Raw genomic sequence first — 18,772 nt, forward strand, 5'->3', positions numbered from 1 at the left:
CTGCGTTAGGGTAAAAAAACAAAGTGCAGCCCTCCCCCTTATACTTACCTGAGCCAGATCTAGAACCATGCTGTGACTGAGAGCAGCGGCTCTTTCTGGCTTCATAGGCTCAGAGAAAGCGGCGGGAGCCATTGGCTGCTGGCAATCCCAGCTAGTGCGGAGGGAGCAGGGCCAAGCGGCGCTCTGTGTGTCAATGGACACACAGAGCACAGCTCGGAATCGAACCTGCATGGGTGCCCCCATAGCAAGCAGCTTAGTGTGGGGGGAGCAGCCGGGAGCGCAGTTGGAGAAGAGGAAGATCAGGGCTGCTCTGTGCCAAACCATCTTCTGCTATTCGCCCCTGTGCAGGAATTCCAGGGCTGGCACGCTTTACCACAACGTACCTTACATGTCAGAACATTGGCTTGATATTTATACAGTTGCCCCAACCCAATAGACCTCTACATTGTGTGAATGTACTACATTGGGAACATTAGTGCTTGTCTGCTCTGGTGTGTGTCATTCTCACCACACACAGGGACTGGCGCAGCAGCTTTATTGAATCCCCCAATCACCTGTACAAGACCTATGCTGTTCTCACAACTTAAATCAATAAAGTTTTTCCTCGATGTACAAATGGCTCCATTACAGCACATGGTAGCCTGTACCAAACCTCAAACAAGAAAATGGAATGTAACCAATAACGTGCGATACTGCACTGATGACTACGATATTGGGAGCCGGAACGGACGTTCATTCGTGCTTCCCGTATACACCCTCCCCTCATGACACCAGAGCGAACATCACTTCCTGTCAGGAATCGTCTCCTCAGCTCAAACAAAAGCGCCCGTTACCGCGCAGACCCCGCCCCTCCTCCCTGGCGTCGCTTTGTGCCGTTCAAATCAACCAATAAATGGCGTTCTGCTATCGGTGAAGCGAGTCCATTTCTGTACTCTGGCCGGCTATTGGTTGAACTCGGAGACTGTACCAGGAAAGACACGCTCACTGGCCAGCGCTACCGACTGTTGGTTTCTATTGGTCAGCTCACGTGACGTCTTTTTTGTTTTGATTGGATAGCAGGGACCATTTGGAGAAGGCGTGTTTTAGAAGGGGACGAAGGTTATATGAAGGGGTGTCGGTGGGCCGTAGTGCCTTAGTGCCGGGGGAAGTTAAGTGACTGCAGGAGGCCTGGGTGTCCGTAGAACCGGCTAACGAGGAGGAGGGCGCCGCTGGGAGGAGGAGAAGAACGCCGGCGGTCGTACACAAGGGTTAGGCCTGAAGCCTCCGAGCTTGAACGATCAACGTCACATCCTTGTCACCACAGATATCCAGGCTGGCCGTAGACCGAGAGCCACACCGGAGCACCCATCAGTCGTACCGAGAGAAGAGCCGATCTTCCCTGCTCCAGAGGCATGGTATGTGCGGACGGCGTTCAGGCCTGGCCGCTGTGTGCTGGGGGGAGAGAAGGCTTTGTACCGAACGTTTCCTCCTTATGTCACATCTCCTGTCTCTGATTTCTGTAACTGTCTTCAACCAATCACAGGTCTGTGGGCACCCTGATCTGTCTGCCAGTCTCGGGTCTGTGGGCACCCTGAACTGTCGGGCAGTCTCGGGTCTGTGGGCACCCTGAACTGTCGGGCAGTCTCGGGTCTGTGGGCACCCTGAACTGTCGGGCAGTCTCGGGTCTGTGGGCACCCTGAACTGTCGGGCAGTCTCGGGTCTGTGGGCACCCTGAACTGTCGGGCAGTCTCGGGTCTGTGGGCACCCTGAACTGTCGGGCAGTCTCGGGTCTGTGGGCACCCTGAACTGTCGGGCAGTCTCGGGTCTGTGGGCCCCCTGATCTGTCGGGCAGTCTCGGGTCTGTGGGCCCCCTGATCTGTCGGGCAGTCTCGGGTCTGTGGGCCCCCTGATCTGTCGGGCAGTCTCGGGTCTGTGGGCACCCTGATCTGTCGGGCAGTCTCGGGTCTGTGGGCACCCTGATCTGTCGGGCAGTCTTGGGTCTGTGGGCACCCTGAACTGTCGGGCAGTCTTGGGTCTGTGGGCACCCTGAACTGTCGGGCAGTCTTGGGTCTGTGGGCACCCTGAACTGTCGGGCAGTCTTGGGTCTGTGGGCACCCTGAACTGTCGGGCAGTCTTGGGTCTGTGGGCACCCTGAACTGTCGGGCAGTCTTGGGTCTGTGGGCACCCTGAACTGTCGGGCAGTCTCGGGTCTGTGGGCACCCTGAACTGTCGGGCAGTCTCGGGTCTGTGGGCACCCTGAACTGTCGGGCAGTCTCGGGTCTGTGGGCACCCTGAACTGTCGGGCAGTCTCGGGTCTGTGGGCACCCTGAACTGTCGGGCAGTCTCGGGTCTGTGGGCCCCCTGATCTGTCGGGCAGTCTCGGGTCTGTGGGCCCCCTGATCTGTCGGGCAGTCTCGGGTCTGTGGGCCCCCTGATCTGTCGGGCAGTCTCGGGTCTGTGGGCCCCCTGATCTGTCGGGCAGTCTCGGGTCTGTGGGCACCCTGATCTGTCGGGCAGTCTTGGGTCTGTGGGCACCCTGAACTGTCGGGCAGTCTTGGGTCTGTGGGCACCCTGAACTGTCGGGCAGTCTTGGGTCTGTGGGCACCCTGAACTGTCGGGCAGTCTTGGGTCTGTGGGCACCCTGAACTGTCGGGCAGTCTTGGGTCTGTGGGCACCCTGAACTGTCGGGCAGTCTTGGGTCTGTGGGCACCCTGAACTGTCGGGCAGTCTTGGGTCTGTGGGCACCCTGAACTGTCGGGCAGTCTTGGGTCTGTGGGCACCCTGAACTGTCGGGCAGTCTTGGGTCTGTGGGCACCCTGAACTGTCGGGCAGTCTTGGGTCTGTGGGCACCCTGAACTGTCGGGCAGTCTTGGGTCTGTGGGCACCCTGAACTGTCGGGCAGTCTTGGGTCTGTGGGCACCCTGAACTGTCGGGCAGTCTTGGGTCTGTGGGCACCCTGAACTGTCGGGCAGTCTTGGGTCTGTGGGCACCCTGAACTGTCGGGCAGTCTTGGGTCTGTGGGCACCCTGAACTGTCGGGCAGTCTTGGGTCTGTGGGCACCCTGAACTGTCGGGCAGTCTTGGGTCTGTGGGCACCCTGAACTGTCGGGCAGTCTTGGGTCTGTGGGCACCCTGAACTGTCGGGCAGTCTTGGGTCTGTGGGCACCCTGAACTGTCGGGCAGTCTTGGGTCTGTGGGCACCCTGAACTGTCGGGCAGTCTTGGGTCTGTGGGCACCCTGAACTGTCGGGCAGTCTTGGGTCTGTGGGCACCCTGAACTGTCGGGCAGTCTTGGGTCTGTGGGCACCCTGAACTGTCGGGCAGTCTTGGGTCTGTGGGCACCCTGAACTGTCGGGCAGTCTTGGGTCTGTGGGCACCCTGAACTGTCGGGCAGTCTTGGGTCTGTGGGCACCCTGAACTGTCGGGCAGTCTTGGGTCTGTGGGCACCCTGAACTGTCGGGCAGTCTTGGGTCTGTGGGCACCCTGAACTGTCGGGCAGTCTTGGGTCTGTGGGCACCCTGAACTGTCGGGCAGTCTTGGGTCTGTGGGCACCCTGAACTGTCGGGCAGTCTTGGGTCTGTGGGCACCCTGAACTGTCGGGCAGTCTTGGGTCTGTGGGCACCCTGAACTGTCGGGCAGTCTTGGGTCTGTGGGCACCCTGAACTGTCGGGCAGTCTTGGGTCTGTGGGCACCCTGAACTGTCGGGCAGTCTTGGGTCTGTGGGCACCCTGAACTGTCGGGCAGTCTTGGGTCTGTGGGCACCCTGAACTGTCGGGCAGTCTTGGGTCTGTGGGCACCCTGAACTGTCGGCCAGTCTTGGGTCTGTGGGCACCCTGAACTGTCGGCCAGTCTTGGGTCTGTGGGCACCCTGAACTGTCGGCCAGTCTTGGGTCTGTGGGCACCCTGAACTGTCGGCCAGTCTTGGGTCTGTGGGCACCCTGAACTGTCGGCCAGTCTTGGGTCTGTGGGCACCCTGAACTGTCGGCCAGTCTTGGGTCTGTGGGCACCCTGAACTGTCGGCCAGTCTTGGGTCTGTGGGCACCCTGAACTGTCGGCCAGTCTTGGGTCTGTGGGCACCCTGAACTGTCGGCCAGTCTTGGGTCTGTGGGCACCCTGAACTGTCGGGCAGTCTTGGGTCTGTGGGCACCCTGAACTGTCGGGCCAGTCTTGGGTCTGTGGGCACCCTGAACTGTCGGCCAGTCTTGGGTCTGTGGGCACCCTGAACTGTCGGCCAGTCTTGGGTCTGTGGGCACCCTGAACTGTCGGCCAGTCTTGGGTCTGTGGGCACCCTGAACTGTCGGCCAGTCTTGGGTCTGTGGGCACCCTGAACTGTCGGCCAGTCTCGGGGTCTGTGGGCACCCTGAACTGCCGGCGGGTCTGTGGGCAGTAGTGGAAGGAAATGAAGTAAGGAGAAGGGCAGAAGGCAGAAAACACTTTTTATGAGCAATCCCTTATGGGGGGAGAAGCTGCGAGAGCTGCTGTGGAACCCAGAACAGGTGGATTGGGGCCACTCTGTGCAAAACGAGCTGCACAGTGGAGGGAAGTATAACATGTTTTAAAAAAAAAAACACACAGCTTTACAATCACTTTAAGGCAGCCCATTCATTCGATTGGGCTAGCAAAGGACCTGAAACATCAGGTTTTTTTTTTTTGGTATAGCATTGTGGTCCAGGTGTCGCATTTGGTGCCATTGAAAATAATTTTCAGTGCAAGAACGCATGGCTTGTTGGAGCTTTATGAAAACACAGGTGTGATGGGATCCCTATGGAAAAGACTAAGGCCCCTTTCACACGGGGCAGTGGAGGTGCGCTGACGGTATAGCGGCAACATTTTTAGCGCCGCCATACCGTCGTATTTACCGCGATATTCGGCCGCTAGCGGTGCGGTTTTAACCCCCGCTAGAGGCCGGAAAAGGGTTAATACCGCCCACAATGCGCCTCTGTAGAGGCGCATTGCGGGCGGTATTACCGCGGTTTCCCATTGATTTCAATGGGAAGGAGCGGTATAGCGCTCCTATACTGCTCCAAAGATGCGGCTAGCAGGACTTTTGGAGCGGTCCTGCTAGCACACCGCTTCAGTGTAAAAGCTTCCAGGCTTTCACATTGAAGCCTGCAGGGCAGGTTTTTTTTTAGGTGGTATAGCAGCGCTATTTTTAGCGCTGAACCGCCTGAAAAACGTGTCAGTGTGAAAGGGGTCTTAAGCTCGTCATACATGGATCAAAATTTTGCAGATTTAGCAGGGATCGGATGATTTTCAATCCATTTTTGGTCAGGGCGATTATTCAGAGGTTGATCTACCAATTGACTTCTGAAAAACCATTCTATCTGTTTTTTGCCACTCGATCAGCGCCGCAAGCTAAAGCCATTGGCACCGATCAGTGTATTCTGATTGGGGAAGTCTCCCTGCTGTCAGAATACAAAGGCTCAGAAGGGAGGATTCCCTCCACCTTGAATGCGTGGCTGAAGGAATTGAGTCAGTTTAATTTTTATTCAACCCGCCAAAAAAAAAGAATCTGTGGACTGCATTAGATGTCATTCGATTAAACCCTGGCTGGCTTAATAACGCAAGGAGTTGTCTATCTGTAGCCCAAAAACCAGTCTGACTTCAATAGAACTGAGTATAATCTTTACCCTGTAAACAAAAATGTAACTACGGCGACCTGGGGGGCAACTTGTGTCGCCTCCAAGTCGCGCGACATGTCAAATTACATGTTGGTCAATGAATGCCGTCTTAATGCACACTACTAAAGTCGCTCCGACTTCAGGAAAGGTTCTTGTACTACAAGGCGACTTCTAGGCAACTTGTACCCATTGATTTCAATGGGAGTCACCTCCAAGTCGGATCCCCTGTCTTAAAGCGGTTGTAAACCCAATATGATGACTTTTCTTCCTATGGACAATTGCAGGTTTTATAATTATTTGCGTTAGAAGAATGACTCCTTACCTGCTTGCCTTGCGAGTTATAGGTATATTTGTGGCCAATGACGTAGCCCGCGCATGCGCTATATGTCGAGATTTTCCGGCTAGCGGAGACCCGGCCGGATTAATGCAGTGTATAGGAAGGGGCTGCGTCATTTCCTCTTGTCGACGTCAGCCCCGACGTCAGCCTCGACATCATGTGATGCTTCCAAGTAAGCGAGCAACAGGAGGCTCTGATTCGCCCGATGTTTGTTTCCGTAGTAACCGGAAACGAAAAAGAGGCTTGGATACGGCTATCAGTGCGCATGCACGGAATTACAAAGAGGAAAATTCAATGCGGGCGGAAGTATATTAGAATACAGACACGGAAGACCACAGTTGATATGGCGACGGCTGTTACAGAGCAGCAGTGTTTCTAATATAGAGTGTTTTTACAGTAAGAATGATTTTTGGGCTTACTCTTAGTGCCCATTTTATTCAAAATAAATACTTAGATTGTTTTATTGGTTAAATCATTTTTCTTTTTGTGAGTTTACAACCGCTTTAACTGAAGCAAATTTCCAGAAAGAGAAACTAGTTTTCTCAGGCAAACCCCTCCCTCCCACAGAGCCGATTGTTGTTTAATTGGCCAAAGTCGCGCACAAAGTCCAGTTGCCCCTGCGTGAACCGGCTCTAAATTGGCAACTACAAATACTGTAGCTGCTGACTTTTAAAAACAAAAACGCTTGCCCTTCCAAGGGTGTAGCAATCTCCTCACCCGACCCAGCTCTTTGCTAGTCTTCAGGTTCCTGGCATCTTAACTGGGGATCCAACTGAGTCCTTGCAGCTTCACAGCAGGCTGGCTGTACATGTGCAAGATGCGCTGTGTCCCGTGAATGCTCCTGCAATCTCCTGTGACCTGTTGCAAGAGAGAGGCTGGGGAAGGAGGGGGGTGCCAAACATCTCAGATTACTACGGTGATCTGACCAGTAGTCGAAATGGGTGCCTGTCAAAATCGGGTACCCGCTACTCCTGGGAGAGGAGTAGCGGGATGAAGTTCCGCTTTGAGGATTTCTTAAAGCGGAGGTTCACCCAAATAACATCTATATAACATCATGTTCTTTATACTTCCAACATGTACAGTAGGCCCTTTTTTTTTTTTGGCTGTACATACCTTATTATTTCTATTTTCAATCCGGCTTCCGGGTACTCAGTAGGCGTTTCTATGCTGCGGTGCAATGTCATCTGGGACTTCGCCCAGATTGACGTCCTTGAGAAAAAGTTCCCCCTGGCGGATAAGGCCCCCCCCTATTGTGTAGGCGCGTCACGAGAGTCAGAGTTTCCGAAAGTAGCCGAACATGCAGAGCTGCTTGTCGGCTCTACACGGCGCCTGCGCACCGACTAGGAGCCGTGTAGAACTAACAGCGCAGGCGCCGTATAGAGCCGACGCGCAGCTCTGCATGTTCGGCTACTTTCGGAAACTCCGTGACTCTCGTGACGCACCTACACAATGGGGGGGGGCTTATCCGCCGGGGAACTTTTTCTCAAGGACGTCAATCATGTGGGCGAAGTCCCAGATGACATTGCGTCGCAGCATAGAAACGCCTACTGAGTACCCGGAAGCCGGATTGAAAATAGCAATAATAAGGTATGTACAGCCAAAAAAAAAGGGCCTACTGTACATGTTGGAAGTATAAAGAATATGATCTTGTATAGATGTTATTTGGGTGAACCTCCGCTTTAAGACACCAACTGGAGGCTATGTGGTACCTGGTGGCTGCACAGTAAAAATCCATGGACAGTGTTGCAAGTATATACAAAGTGGATAAAGGCACTTATCCTTTAGGCCTTGTTAACTTGCGACCAGGGGGCAGTAAAAATAGGTGGTGTCAGTACTCACCACTGAGTTGCCAGTGTTGGTTGAGAAAAGTACAACATGCTCTACATTTAACAGCCCAGCGGGTTGCAATGCAAAGCACTGTCAGCATCCCAATGCCACTGTGGTGGCTAGAACTCAGTGGAACTAAACCCACTGAATTACCTGCTTTCCAAAACAATTACATTCAAAGCATGCTGTGATATACTGTTAAGCCATCAACTGGCTGGTGTCACAACTGACCACATGCCCACCATATTGGTGACTGCAGATCAGAGGCGAAGATGGCATCTTCCTTTGCAGTAAAGGATAGGATGACATTTCAATAAAGTTATAACAACAAATTAGCCACACAATTTGATGGGGTCATGTCTTTGGCATTGTGTCCAGTGCCAACCACCACACACCAGTTCGATTAATGGGGCTGCTGGCATGAATCCGCCCTTAGAAATGGGTAGATCCAAGGATTGGCCAGAACATTGACATCCAACCTAATATTGAGTAGGTTCCCCTTATGCCACCAAAGTCCTCTATGCAGGACTTCTGGTGCGCTTTCTGATGGCAAACCAAAACTGCAGGACATAATTGAAGTCTATGGAAAAGCTTGGCTACAAAATCCTCGGGTACACTGCTCTTCACCCTCGCTGCAGCCAAAGTGCAGCGTGAATGCGCCCTTATACTTGCCTGTCCTGCCAAATCCTGCTAGGAACCGCACAGCCACCACTGTAAAGTCTCCCAACCAGGCAGCTTCTGCACATGGAAAAAAAATCCCTTTTCATTGCTATGTCAAGTGAGTGAGTGAAAAACTTTTATAGCGCTGCACATGCGAACTAAATCGCCTCTGGGCGCTTGTTGTCCATTTCTCCTTTGAACTCAAAAGAGATGGGTTTTGATCTTTCTCCTAAAGGTCAAGTGATTTTCCTCCAACCGAATGCTGGTTGGTAAAGCGTTCCATAGTTTGGGGCCCTGGAGCGCAAATCTTCGTTCCCCCTTAGACTTGTATCTGGCTTTGGGTATTTGGAGTAGATTTTGGTCGGTGGATCGCAGAACGCGATTGGAGTTGTGGGCTTTTATTTTTTCGCATAGATATTGGGGGGCATTTCCTTGAACACACTTATGCGTCAGACAGAGTGCTTTAAAAGTAATTCTGTCTTTTACAGGTAACCAATGAAGGGATCTCAGTGAAGGTGAGATCGATTCCCAAGGTTTTTTCCCAGTCACCAGTCTAGCAGCCGTATTTAGAACGACTTGCAGACGAGTGATCTGGTACTTTGGGAGTCCGAGGTAAAGGGCATTTGCATAGTCCAGTCTGGAATTAACAATTGTTCCCACCACGACCGCTATGTCCTCTTTGGGAATAAATGGAATAAGTCTGCGTAGTAGGCGCAGCAGATGGTGAGATCCGCTGACTACTGACCCTATTTGTGCGTCCATTGTCATGTAGGTGTCGAAGATGACCCCAAGACTTTTGACTTTGGTGCTAGGGGTGATGATTTGGCCCAGAATGGGCGGGGGTGTCCATGTCCCGAGTTGATTCTTTCGATTGGCGTGAAAGAGAAGAAGTTCTGTTTTCGATCCGTTGAGTTTAAGATAACTCTTTGTCATCCAATTTTCAATCAAAGAGAGGGATTTCTCTAGACCGAGATGATGATCCTTTTTGTTGCAGATGAGAAAGTACAGTTGTGTATCATCTGCATAAGAGTGGTAAAGTAGCTTTTGGCTACTGATGATTTCAAAGAGAGGGCGGAGATAAATATTGAACAGCACAGGCGATAGAGGGGATCCCTGGGGGACTCTGCATGACACCGTCAAGCTTCTTGTAATACATCCCAACCCCATAGAAACAGCTGGGAGAGTTTGCAGTGGGGTTTGTGCAGCCTCAGAGTAAGGATCTGGCAGGAGTACTGGTGAACATGCGTTGTGTGTATACTGCTAAGTACCAGTGATTCACTTGTAAAGATTTTGTAGCAAGTTATTTATATTGTGAGTGGGTGTAAATTTAGGTGTGTACTGATAGTTCTTTCCTTGGTATGACTTCAGAAAAGTTAATCACTCCTGAATAAATTTTAATTCCTTAAAATTACAACTGTTTGCTTGTGAGGGTGGAATGAGGAAATGGATGAATGAGCCGTGACTTGGGAGATCAGCAGTCATCTACGTATGTGTTGGACCTGTGACTTGGGTGAACTTTCAGGTTCTATAAGTTTAAGTGATGTAAACCAATCAAATCGGGGCCTGTCCTTGACGGTGCTTAGAGACAAATCTCTACCATAGGCATAGTCTGCATAATCAAGGGAGGTTGGAAGCCAAAGAAATCACCATTATATGCTTGAGATGCCATAGGGAACAGAAGCGTATAGAGGAAACTCTGCATGAAAAGAACCTATAAATTCCATGAACTGTTAAAACTATATGTATAGTCAGTTTTTAAAGCGGAGCTCCACCCTAAAGTGGAACTCCCGCTGATCGGAACCCTCCCCCCCCCCCCCCCCACCTCCAGTGTCACATTTGACACCTTTCAGGGGGGAGGGGGTGCAGATACCTGTCTAAAGACAGGTATTTGCACCCACTTCCAGGCAGACTGCGGGCAGGACGTCACCTCCCGTCCTCCCCCCGTTGTGCTCTGGGAACACTCGGCTCCCAGAGCACAACGGGAGCCAATCAGCAGGCGCAGCGCAACTCGTGCATGCGCTGTAGGGAACCGGGCAGTGAAGCCGAGCGCTTCAATTCCTGTTTCCCTCACCGAGGATGGCGGGGGGGCAGCAGAGTGACGAGCGATCTCTTTTCCTCTGCTGCGGATGGTGCTGGACTCAGGATAGGTAAGTGTGCCGATATTAAAAGTCAGCAGCTGCTGTATTTGTAGCTGCTGACTTTTGATTTTTTTTTTTTTGCAGTGGACATCCGCTTTAAGGCTTGTTTACACCATGTATTTACAGTAGCATGTTAAAGTGATATTCAAAAAGTCCAGTCTCAAAACATAACCTTAAACCTACTCTCACCCCTATTAGAAGCCCAATGTGAACTACCCTGCAAAGCCTTTATATCACCCCCTTACCTCAAATTGCAGTTCCCAGCCCCCTTCATATCACCCCTTCACTTTCCTCTCTCAGCCCCTTTATAGTACCCCTCCTTCACATTGCAGCCCCACTTCACATTCTTGTCGTCACCCCCAGTATGTCCTCCTAAATGGTGTGACCACATGTGACTTTGACTCGACCTGGACCCTGGTCTGCCATTTAGAATGTCTTCTTTACATGGTAGATAGCAGATGGATTAGAATGGGGGTGAAATTAGGTTTAAGCTTGGGTTTTGGCCGGACTTTAAAAATTTTTTTTTTATGGTAAACGAATAGCAGGACTTGTCTGCTTTTTTTTGCAGGTAAATATGTGGGTGTTCCCTGTGCCTGTCAGTCCTACTGGAGGCTCTACAATGTGCACGCTTGCATTTGGAACAGGGGTCACCAAACTTTGTAAACAAAGGGCGGTTGGAAGTAAAAAATGTACTGCATCAATGGGAGTAAACATGCCACATCTTGGGTGTCAGTGAGAGGAATTGTGCCCCATTATTGGTGTAACCTGGTGGAAAAAATCATGCCCCATCGTTGGTGTCAAACACAGGAACTATGCCCTATCATTGGTTTCATGTGGAGGAATCGTGCCTCTTGTCATTGGGTGGAGTTATGCCCCAGTGCTGGTGTCAGAGCATGAAATATTGCCCCAAGGGGCAAATAAAAACAAGCAAGGGTCGCATCTAGCCCCCCAGGCCCCAGTTTTAAGACCACTGGTTTAGAACCACAACCTTACCCCCAGCCATCCCAGAGAATACACAGCCAATGAAATGCTGACTCAGTAGACGCTGTCGATTTCTGCTGTGGAGAAAGAGGGGCGCAACTTTGGCTCTGTTTCCCCCTTGCTCTACCTGTGTGCGACCCTGGTAATAGCTGCCCATAAGATTGTAGTTCTGAACTGAGTCACAAATGTAATGGACTCCATAGGGCCTGGAGTTGGGTGCAGTATGATGACGCTCAGAAGAAAAATTTAAACTGCAAGAGCAGGCAAGTTCTGCCATTAACAGCTCTTTATTATTTTAAATCACCTGAGGCCAGTCACTTCACTTGGTGTATGTAATGTGTACAACCACTTTAACGCTGGTCCCTACACATGACTACATGTGAATGGATGTGGCCACCAGCCCATTTGTACTGACTGAAAGGCTGTTTGCTGCTGTCAGGGCTTAATCAGATGTTTCTATTGTAAGTTTGCTGTTCATTTTTGATCAATACCTAGTAACTTCAAGTTTCCTTAAACCTTTACAAATTATTTTCTGTTTTCAGAATTCAAACGTTGAAAACCTACCCCCACATGTAATTCGCCAAGTTTACAAAGAGGTTTCTACTTTGACATCTGATCCGCCAGAAGGAATAAAGATCATTCCCAATGAAGAAGACATAACTGATGTGCAAGTCAGCATTGAAGGGCCAGGTTGGTATACTGTTGTGTAAGGGCCCATGTCGATATGGTCAAATGAGTTTGATACTTTCAAGCAGTGTAATAACTTTGGAAGTACTCATTTGCAGGTTTACAATCAGAAGCCTGTACAAGCACAACAGAATCTCTTTACACTGAGTAAATGGATACCTAACATGTCACGCTTTAAAATTGCGAGCACTTATAAAATGGCTTTCCAGAAGCCATGGGGAGGGTATGTCCCCCCTCCTGCCCTGTGCCAGTGTTTCTCTGGCTTAACGATCTTTACCGGCTGGTCACCGAGGTGATAAAAAGCTAGATTGTCTTTGATCATCTCTATTGCCCTGGGGGGTTGGAATGACATCAGTTTATTTATTTTTTAAGCAAAAAAATCAAATTTTTTATCGTTTGCTTTTAAAGGTGCGTTGGTGAGATATCAGGGATCAGACCCTTGACATATTTTGGGAAAGGGACCGAGGGCACAGATTCCCCAGTCCCTATCAGCAGTCTCAGCTGCACTGAAGATGTATGGACAGAAGACATATACTGAAGCAGAGTAAACAGTTTACAATGATTGTTATGAATGGACAGTCAGTGATCATGGACTCCGAAAAGGGAAGGAGTCTGTAAATGACATTCTCCTCCCTCCACTCTCCATCCTGACAGATCCAGGACAGTTGGGGATGGTCGTTGCAGCATTGGGGGCAGTTGCAAGCTCTCCCTCTATAGCTTTCAGAAAGCAGCCGACAGCCTGGAGAGGAGAAGCGGCTGTCAGAAAAGCTATACAGGGAGATCGGTGCTTGTAACTGCCCCCACCACCGCACCGACCATTTGCGAGGCTGCCAAGCCCCCCTGCTACGCTGAGGACGCCTGGTGTACTGACCTCCTGCTGGGAGGTATCGGATTAAGCATCGGAGCATTTGCACAAGTACTTGTGCAAATGCTCGGCATCGGCGCAACCCTATAGTCCATGAATGAAATGCAAAGCTTCCTCTGGCTGAGGTGGAAATATTGACATCCACCTGTCTCTCCACCTCAGCCAGAGGAAGCATAGCATTCATTTATAGCATACAAAGCTCCCTGTGCATGGAGGAGCAGTACTCAGCATTACTTTTTTGTTTGGGGAGCATGATGGGAACACAGCGCTGTATACAGTGCCACCCAGCAGGTACATCTGTAGCGAAGGAAATAGTTTGGGCCAGCTTGGCTCAAACTATTTAAAATCAGTCAACGAAGTGAGACTTAAAAAAAGATTCAGAGCACAAAGGCAATGTGCGGAAACTTCAGTGAACTTTATTTGAATACTTCAAATACTCGCATAGGATCTGTTCATGTATGGATTGTCTTGAATCACTGGATACCAATGACCAGCTGTGTAGGACCCTTAAAGCAACCTGCTGTCACCAGTGGTGTATTTTTTTTTTTTTTTTCTGCTGCCATAGGCAAGACCAAAATTGGGCGCCCCATCCAAATTTCTCACCCCACACGTGGTATATCGCTATCTTGGGGTCTGAGGAAGCTGCAGCCATACGCATTGAACAGCTGTGGCTTTGTCAGACCGATGCATGATTCGTCCAGGAGAAAGACTGCCAGACAGATCAGTGTTCCAGGGAGCCCGGTGCATCCCGTAGTTGTGGGACGCTGAACATCGGTGGCCGGGGGTGATATCAGCGCCTGAAGCAGGAAGGGGGAATGGCTAATGTGTTTCAGAGCTGCCCATGTCCCCTTTGTCAAAACACCAGGGGAAGCACTGGACTCCCTGGAACAGTCACCTGTCTGTCTGTCCTGACATAACAGCCGCCCCTGCCCTTCTGCTTAGGGGTTGCGCTGCCCCCTGAAAAATGCCACCCAAGGCAAGATCCTTGTTTGCCTTGCGGTAGATATCCCCCTGGCTGTCACTGACTCAATTGTGCCTAATTTTGATGCTTTTGGAGGGCTAGGTCCTCTTTCTCTAGGACATGGGTCTCCAAACTGCAGCCCCTTGCCTGTGCTTGTTGACTGCGGATGCAAATTCCTATGGTGCAGTGCGCATTTTATCTCCATAGGCTTCAATTGAGTTTTCAGTAAACTCGCAGCACATAGTTCACATGTCTGCGAATTGTTCACTGTCTGCCTCCTAAAATTCATGGTAAATTCGCACCTGTCCACCTCAAAATGCAAGGAAAATTCGCACCTCACACAGGACAAAATAAGAATTAACATTTGCAGTGAATCGCAGCAGTGTGAACCTAGGCTAAACTGGCCATTTGTTTAGAGTACCCTGCTCTAGGATAACCGCCCTGCAGAGTGTGCCTAACTAGCACTTTTCAAAGGCCCTCAATGGCAGTCTCCATTGTTCTAATAACTGAGTTCCTTTAGGTGACAGTTTTAAATGCATTCTACTCGGGCAATATTTTGAATAGAGGTAAGATTTATCTGGGACCCCAGAGACCCAGAAAAACCAAGGGAAATGGACGAGGGCTATTGGACTATGTCGGTACTTGGGAAAATCAGTTATCAATAGAGTATGATAGAGATAAAAAAGTTCAATTTATTATGTTTTAATAAATTGAACTTTTTTACCTCTATCATACTCTATTGATAACTGATTTACCTATCAATAGAGTATGATAGAGGTAAAAAAGTTCAATTTATTAAAACATAATAAATTGAACTTTTTTACCTCTATCATACTCTATTGATTACTGATTTACCTAAGTACCAACATAGTCCAATAGCCCTTGCCCATTTCCCTTGGTTTTTCTGGGTCTCTGGGGTCCCAGATAAATCTTACCTCTATTCAAATTATGATAGGATGATGGTACTTTCATGTTATGCTTTTCTTTCTTTACTGAAGTTTCCTTATAAATCACTACTCGGGCAATAGTGGTTTGCAAAATACCTATAACAACGTTGTAGTAAAAATATTTTCCAATGTTCATGTGATTAACCGCTTAAAGACCGGCGGCACAGTGGCTCTCCAGCGTGAATCGCCATAGGTGTACAGCGGCTCGCGCAGGCTCAGTTGCAAGCGTGCGGCGTTCCCTCACGCTGCAGGAGCGTGCCCACGGGTCGGGAGGACTCAATGTCCTCTGGCGGCCAGCGATTGTCTTTTGTACACAGGCAGAATGGGGAGATGTCTATGTAAACAAGGCATTTCCTCATTGTGAGATGACAGGGATCTACTGTTCCCAGTGGTCGGGAATAGTGAGCTGTCATGTCCCAGTAAGCCCCCTATCAGCTGGAGCACTCAAATTTTGTTTGGACACAATGTCGCACGACCGCGCAATTGTCAGTTAAATCGACAGTGCCGAATCGCAAAAAATGCTCTGTCATTAAGGGGCTTAATCTTTCGGGGCTGAAGCGGTTAATTATGTGAAGCAGCCGTTCTGTTTTTTCTTTTAGCAAGTGGTAACTTTATCTGGTTTTCAGTAGGCTACCTCCTATTTCTTTATACGCAACTTGGGTGTTTTGTGAATGGTGATTTTATTGGACTTTAATTTTGTCCATATTGAAATATTTACAGTGGTTCCAAATTGTCCTATAACCATGTACAGTATATTTTCCATTCTGCAGATTAACACTTTTTTTTTTTTTTTTTTTGCAGAGGGGACTCCGTACGCAGGTGGTATTTTCAGAATGAAGTTAATTTTGGGTAAAGATTTCCCAGCAGCACCTCCTAAAGGATACTTTCTTACCAAAATCTTTCATCCAAATGTTAGTTCCAATGGAGAAATCTGCGTCAATGTTTTAAAGAAAGATTGGAAGGCCGAGTTGGGTATAAGACATGTCTTGCTGGTGAGTGTGTAGATGTCTGTACTGGGTTTCAGTGGCGTGCAGCTGCAAACCTTGAACACTCACTGCTTTGGAGGCAGGAGGAATAATCTATCTTTTAAACTTGCATTGGGCCAGCATGAATACATTTTATCCATGTTTCACATCTGGAGGGCTGCTGGGGATGCTTAACATGGCTAGTCTGTGCCACAGGTGCTGCTAGAGCACCTTGCAATGTGTAAACTGAACTCGAGTCATTCACTAACTCCACCGTTTAGCAAATGTTTTTAATTACAAGGTGTTCTCTGATTGGATGAGGACTTTGGCTGCAAGGAAGACAGCGCTGGACTCCACGGACAATGCAAGGCTGCTTTTTAGCTTCGCCTAGGTGGGGTGACGTTCCTTTTTAAGAACAGTTAGGGCCCTTTCACACGGGGCGGATCAGTAATGATCCGCCCCGTGTGTCCGTCAGCTCAGCGTGGATCGCTCCGTAAAATCCCTGCTGAGCCATCGGCTGACAGGGCGGTCCCTGCACACTGTGCAGGGACCGCCCTGTCTTTTCTCCGCGTGTCCGTGTTCATCCGGTCCGCAGATGGAAGAAAAAATAGGATTTTCTTCCATCCGCAAAATAGGATGTTTGTGGAGGCGGGTGATTACGGGTGTCAGCGGATGTTCATCCGCTGACACCCGCAATCACATAGGGACCAATGTATGTCCCGTTTTCATCCGCAAGCGGATGGATGAAAATGCGGACATACGGTCCGCACATGTAAAAGGGGCCTTAGAATATGGCCATTTGCAAATCGATTGTCAAAGTACAAATATGGGCCTTGTGCACAGTCAGTTTCAGACCTGAAAGTTTGAATATGATTTGTGGCTGAGGGGAGATAACGGTTCGTTCCAGTCTGGTTCCTAGGACCCAAGTTACTGAAACTGTTGCTGTCCTCTTATTCTTGGAATGGTCTATCATTCTCAAATCCCCCAAGGGCTCATTCACTCCCGCGATTAGGGCTGAACAATAGATTCCTGTGGTAAGAATCAGCAAATTCCTGCAACTATCTGGATATCCAGTGGTTTGTGGGGGAGATCGGCCCTGGATGCAAATCTGTCCATGGCAGGTAATCAATTAATTGTGTGCATACATATGGACAGCCTAGGCTCCATTCATCCTATTACTTTTTACAGACTTCCTATTGGCAGCTGTTTGCATTCACCTGTGATTCCAGCTGCAGGAATCGGTGGATTCTTGCTATGGGAAGCTGCTGTCTGGCCCCAGTTGCAGGTGGGAATGAGTCCAAAGGCTCCAGTCACTACTTAGGGAAGCCAGTGACTTGGTGCAAGCACATCAGTTAGGTGTTGGGGCCAAGCTTCTGCTTGGATTGCCTAGGCAAACCCATTGGTAGTGGGAGCAGGTACCTGTCAAAAATTGGTAACCCCCAAAACGTTTACGATAAGGAGACAGAAGATGAGAGAATTTTAGCTCTTGCCTCAAATATTTTAAAAAGGTTTGTTTTGTATTGTATTTTTTGTTAAACTTTTGAAGGTTTCTTTCACTAATGTTTGTATTTTTTTCTCTTAAGACAATAAAGTGTTTGTTGATTCACCCAAACCCAGAGTCGGCATTGAACGAAGAGGCTGGTCGTCTCTTACTGGAGAACTATGAAGAGTACGCATCCCGTGCAAGACTCATGACAGAAATTCATGCACACAGCTCTTCCTTAAGGGGCAAGGATCCTACGGACCCCTGCTCCTCTGCATCAGCGACAGGTGCTCTTGGCGATGGACCCATGGCCAAGAAACATGCTGGAGACCGAGACAAGAAACTTGCAGCTAAAAAGAAAGTGGACAAAAAGAGAGCCTTGAGGCGACTTTAAGTTGGAAATAAAAACATTTACCCAAAGGGGCAGGGAAGTATTCAGGTCAAATTATGTACGAGAACTTTAGACCACGAGGGGAGGGCCGGTGAAGAAAGTCTGGGGAGCAATTACATCCATATCCTTTTTTCCCCATTTTTGTTTTGTTTTTTACAGCCTGCTTTTGTTAGTTTTTTTTCCAATCTAAGTTATTTAAATTATAAATCTATTAAATACATTTTTTCATAAAGCACTGTGAACAAATTTCTCTTTAAATGCTGGGAAATTATTTTGATATGTACTGTACATGACTGAGAATCAAATCCAAGACTGGGATAGTAGCCCCAAAGAAAAATGTGCACTTACCTGCATGGTCGGTGAATACTCAACTTTATTCTGCATAAAACAACATTTTTTATAATCACTCTGACCTCAGAGTTTAGAAGATCATTGTTGGAGATTGACAGCTTATCTTTGTATGCTTCCCTTTGATGGTTAATGAAGACTACAGCAGAAATATGGTGGTGCTCAGCAGCATTTACGGCTCCAGTTACAGTGAATTTTTAAAATGTATGGACAAAATAAAAATCAATTCTGTGTAATACGTGCACATTTCCCCATGTGTTCAGTACTTTGCAATGCAGTTTTATTAAAAAAATATACGGACAAAAGTGCAAAAAATACCTACCTATTTCCCAGAAATCCAGTGTGCTCCGAACTTATTTGAGCTGACAACACTTAATCTGCTGCACTGAAATCCCCAGCAGTATTGTCACACCTGTCTGAATTTTCTATCTGCTGGATTAAAAGAGCACCTGCCGTTCCTCCTCTCATAACACACAGGAGCTGTGTTCTGTAATCCAGTAGGGGGGAACTCATAGGAAACTGGCAACAGGATTTCTGCGCAGCATTTTCAGCTTGCTACTAGAAATTAGGAGGGCACTGGACCT

General features: G+C 48.9%; 1 protein-coding gene across 1 annotated transcript; it reads left to right on the forward strand.

Annotated features, from left to right (window-relative positions):
- The first annotated feature begins 967 nt into the window (after positions 1-967).
- On the forward strand, positions 968-18,424 carry UBE2S (ubiquitin conjugating enzyme E2 S). The gene is made up of 4 exons (XM_040325593.1): positions 968-1,394; positions 12,084-12,231; positions 15,803-15,993; positions 17,550-18,424. The coding sequence occupies exons 1-4, from the start codon at positions 1,392-1,394 to the stop codon at positions 17,841-17,843; spliced, it is 636 nt and encodes a 211-aa protein (XP_040181527.1). The 5' UTR covers positions 968-1,391; the 3' UTR covers positions 17,844-18,424.
- Positions 18,425-18,772: the final 348 nt, after the last annotated feature.

The sequence above is a fragment of the Rana temporaria genome, chromosome 10 (genome assembly GCF_905171775.1).
Source record: "Rana temporaria chromosome 10, aRanTem1.1, whole genome shotgun sequence".
NCBI classification, from domain to species: Eukaryota; Metazoa; Chordata; class Amphibia; order Anura; family Ranidae; genus Rana; species Rana temporaria.

Bases quoted from the DNA above. Each gene is read 5' to 3' on its own strand.
- UBE2S (XM_040325593.1), top strand. The intron at 12,232-15,802 runs GTTGGTATACTG...TTTTTTTTGCAG, and splicing joins AGTCAGCATTGAAGGGCCAG to AGGGGACTCCGTACGCAGGT. The intron at 15,994-17,549 runs GTGAGTGTGTAG...TTTTCTCTTAAG, and splicing joins GTATAAGACATGTCTTGCTG to ACAATAAAGTGTTTGTTGAT.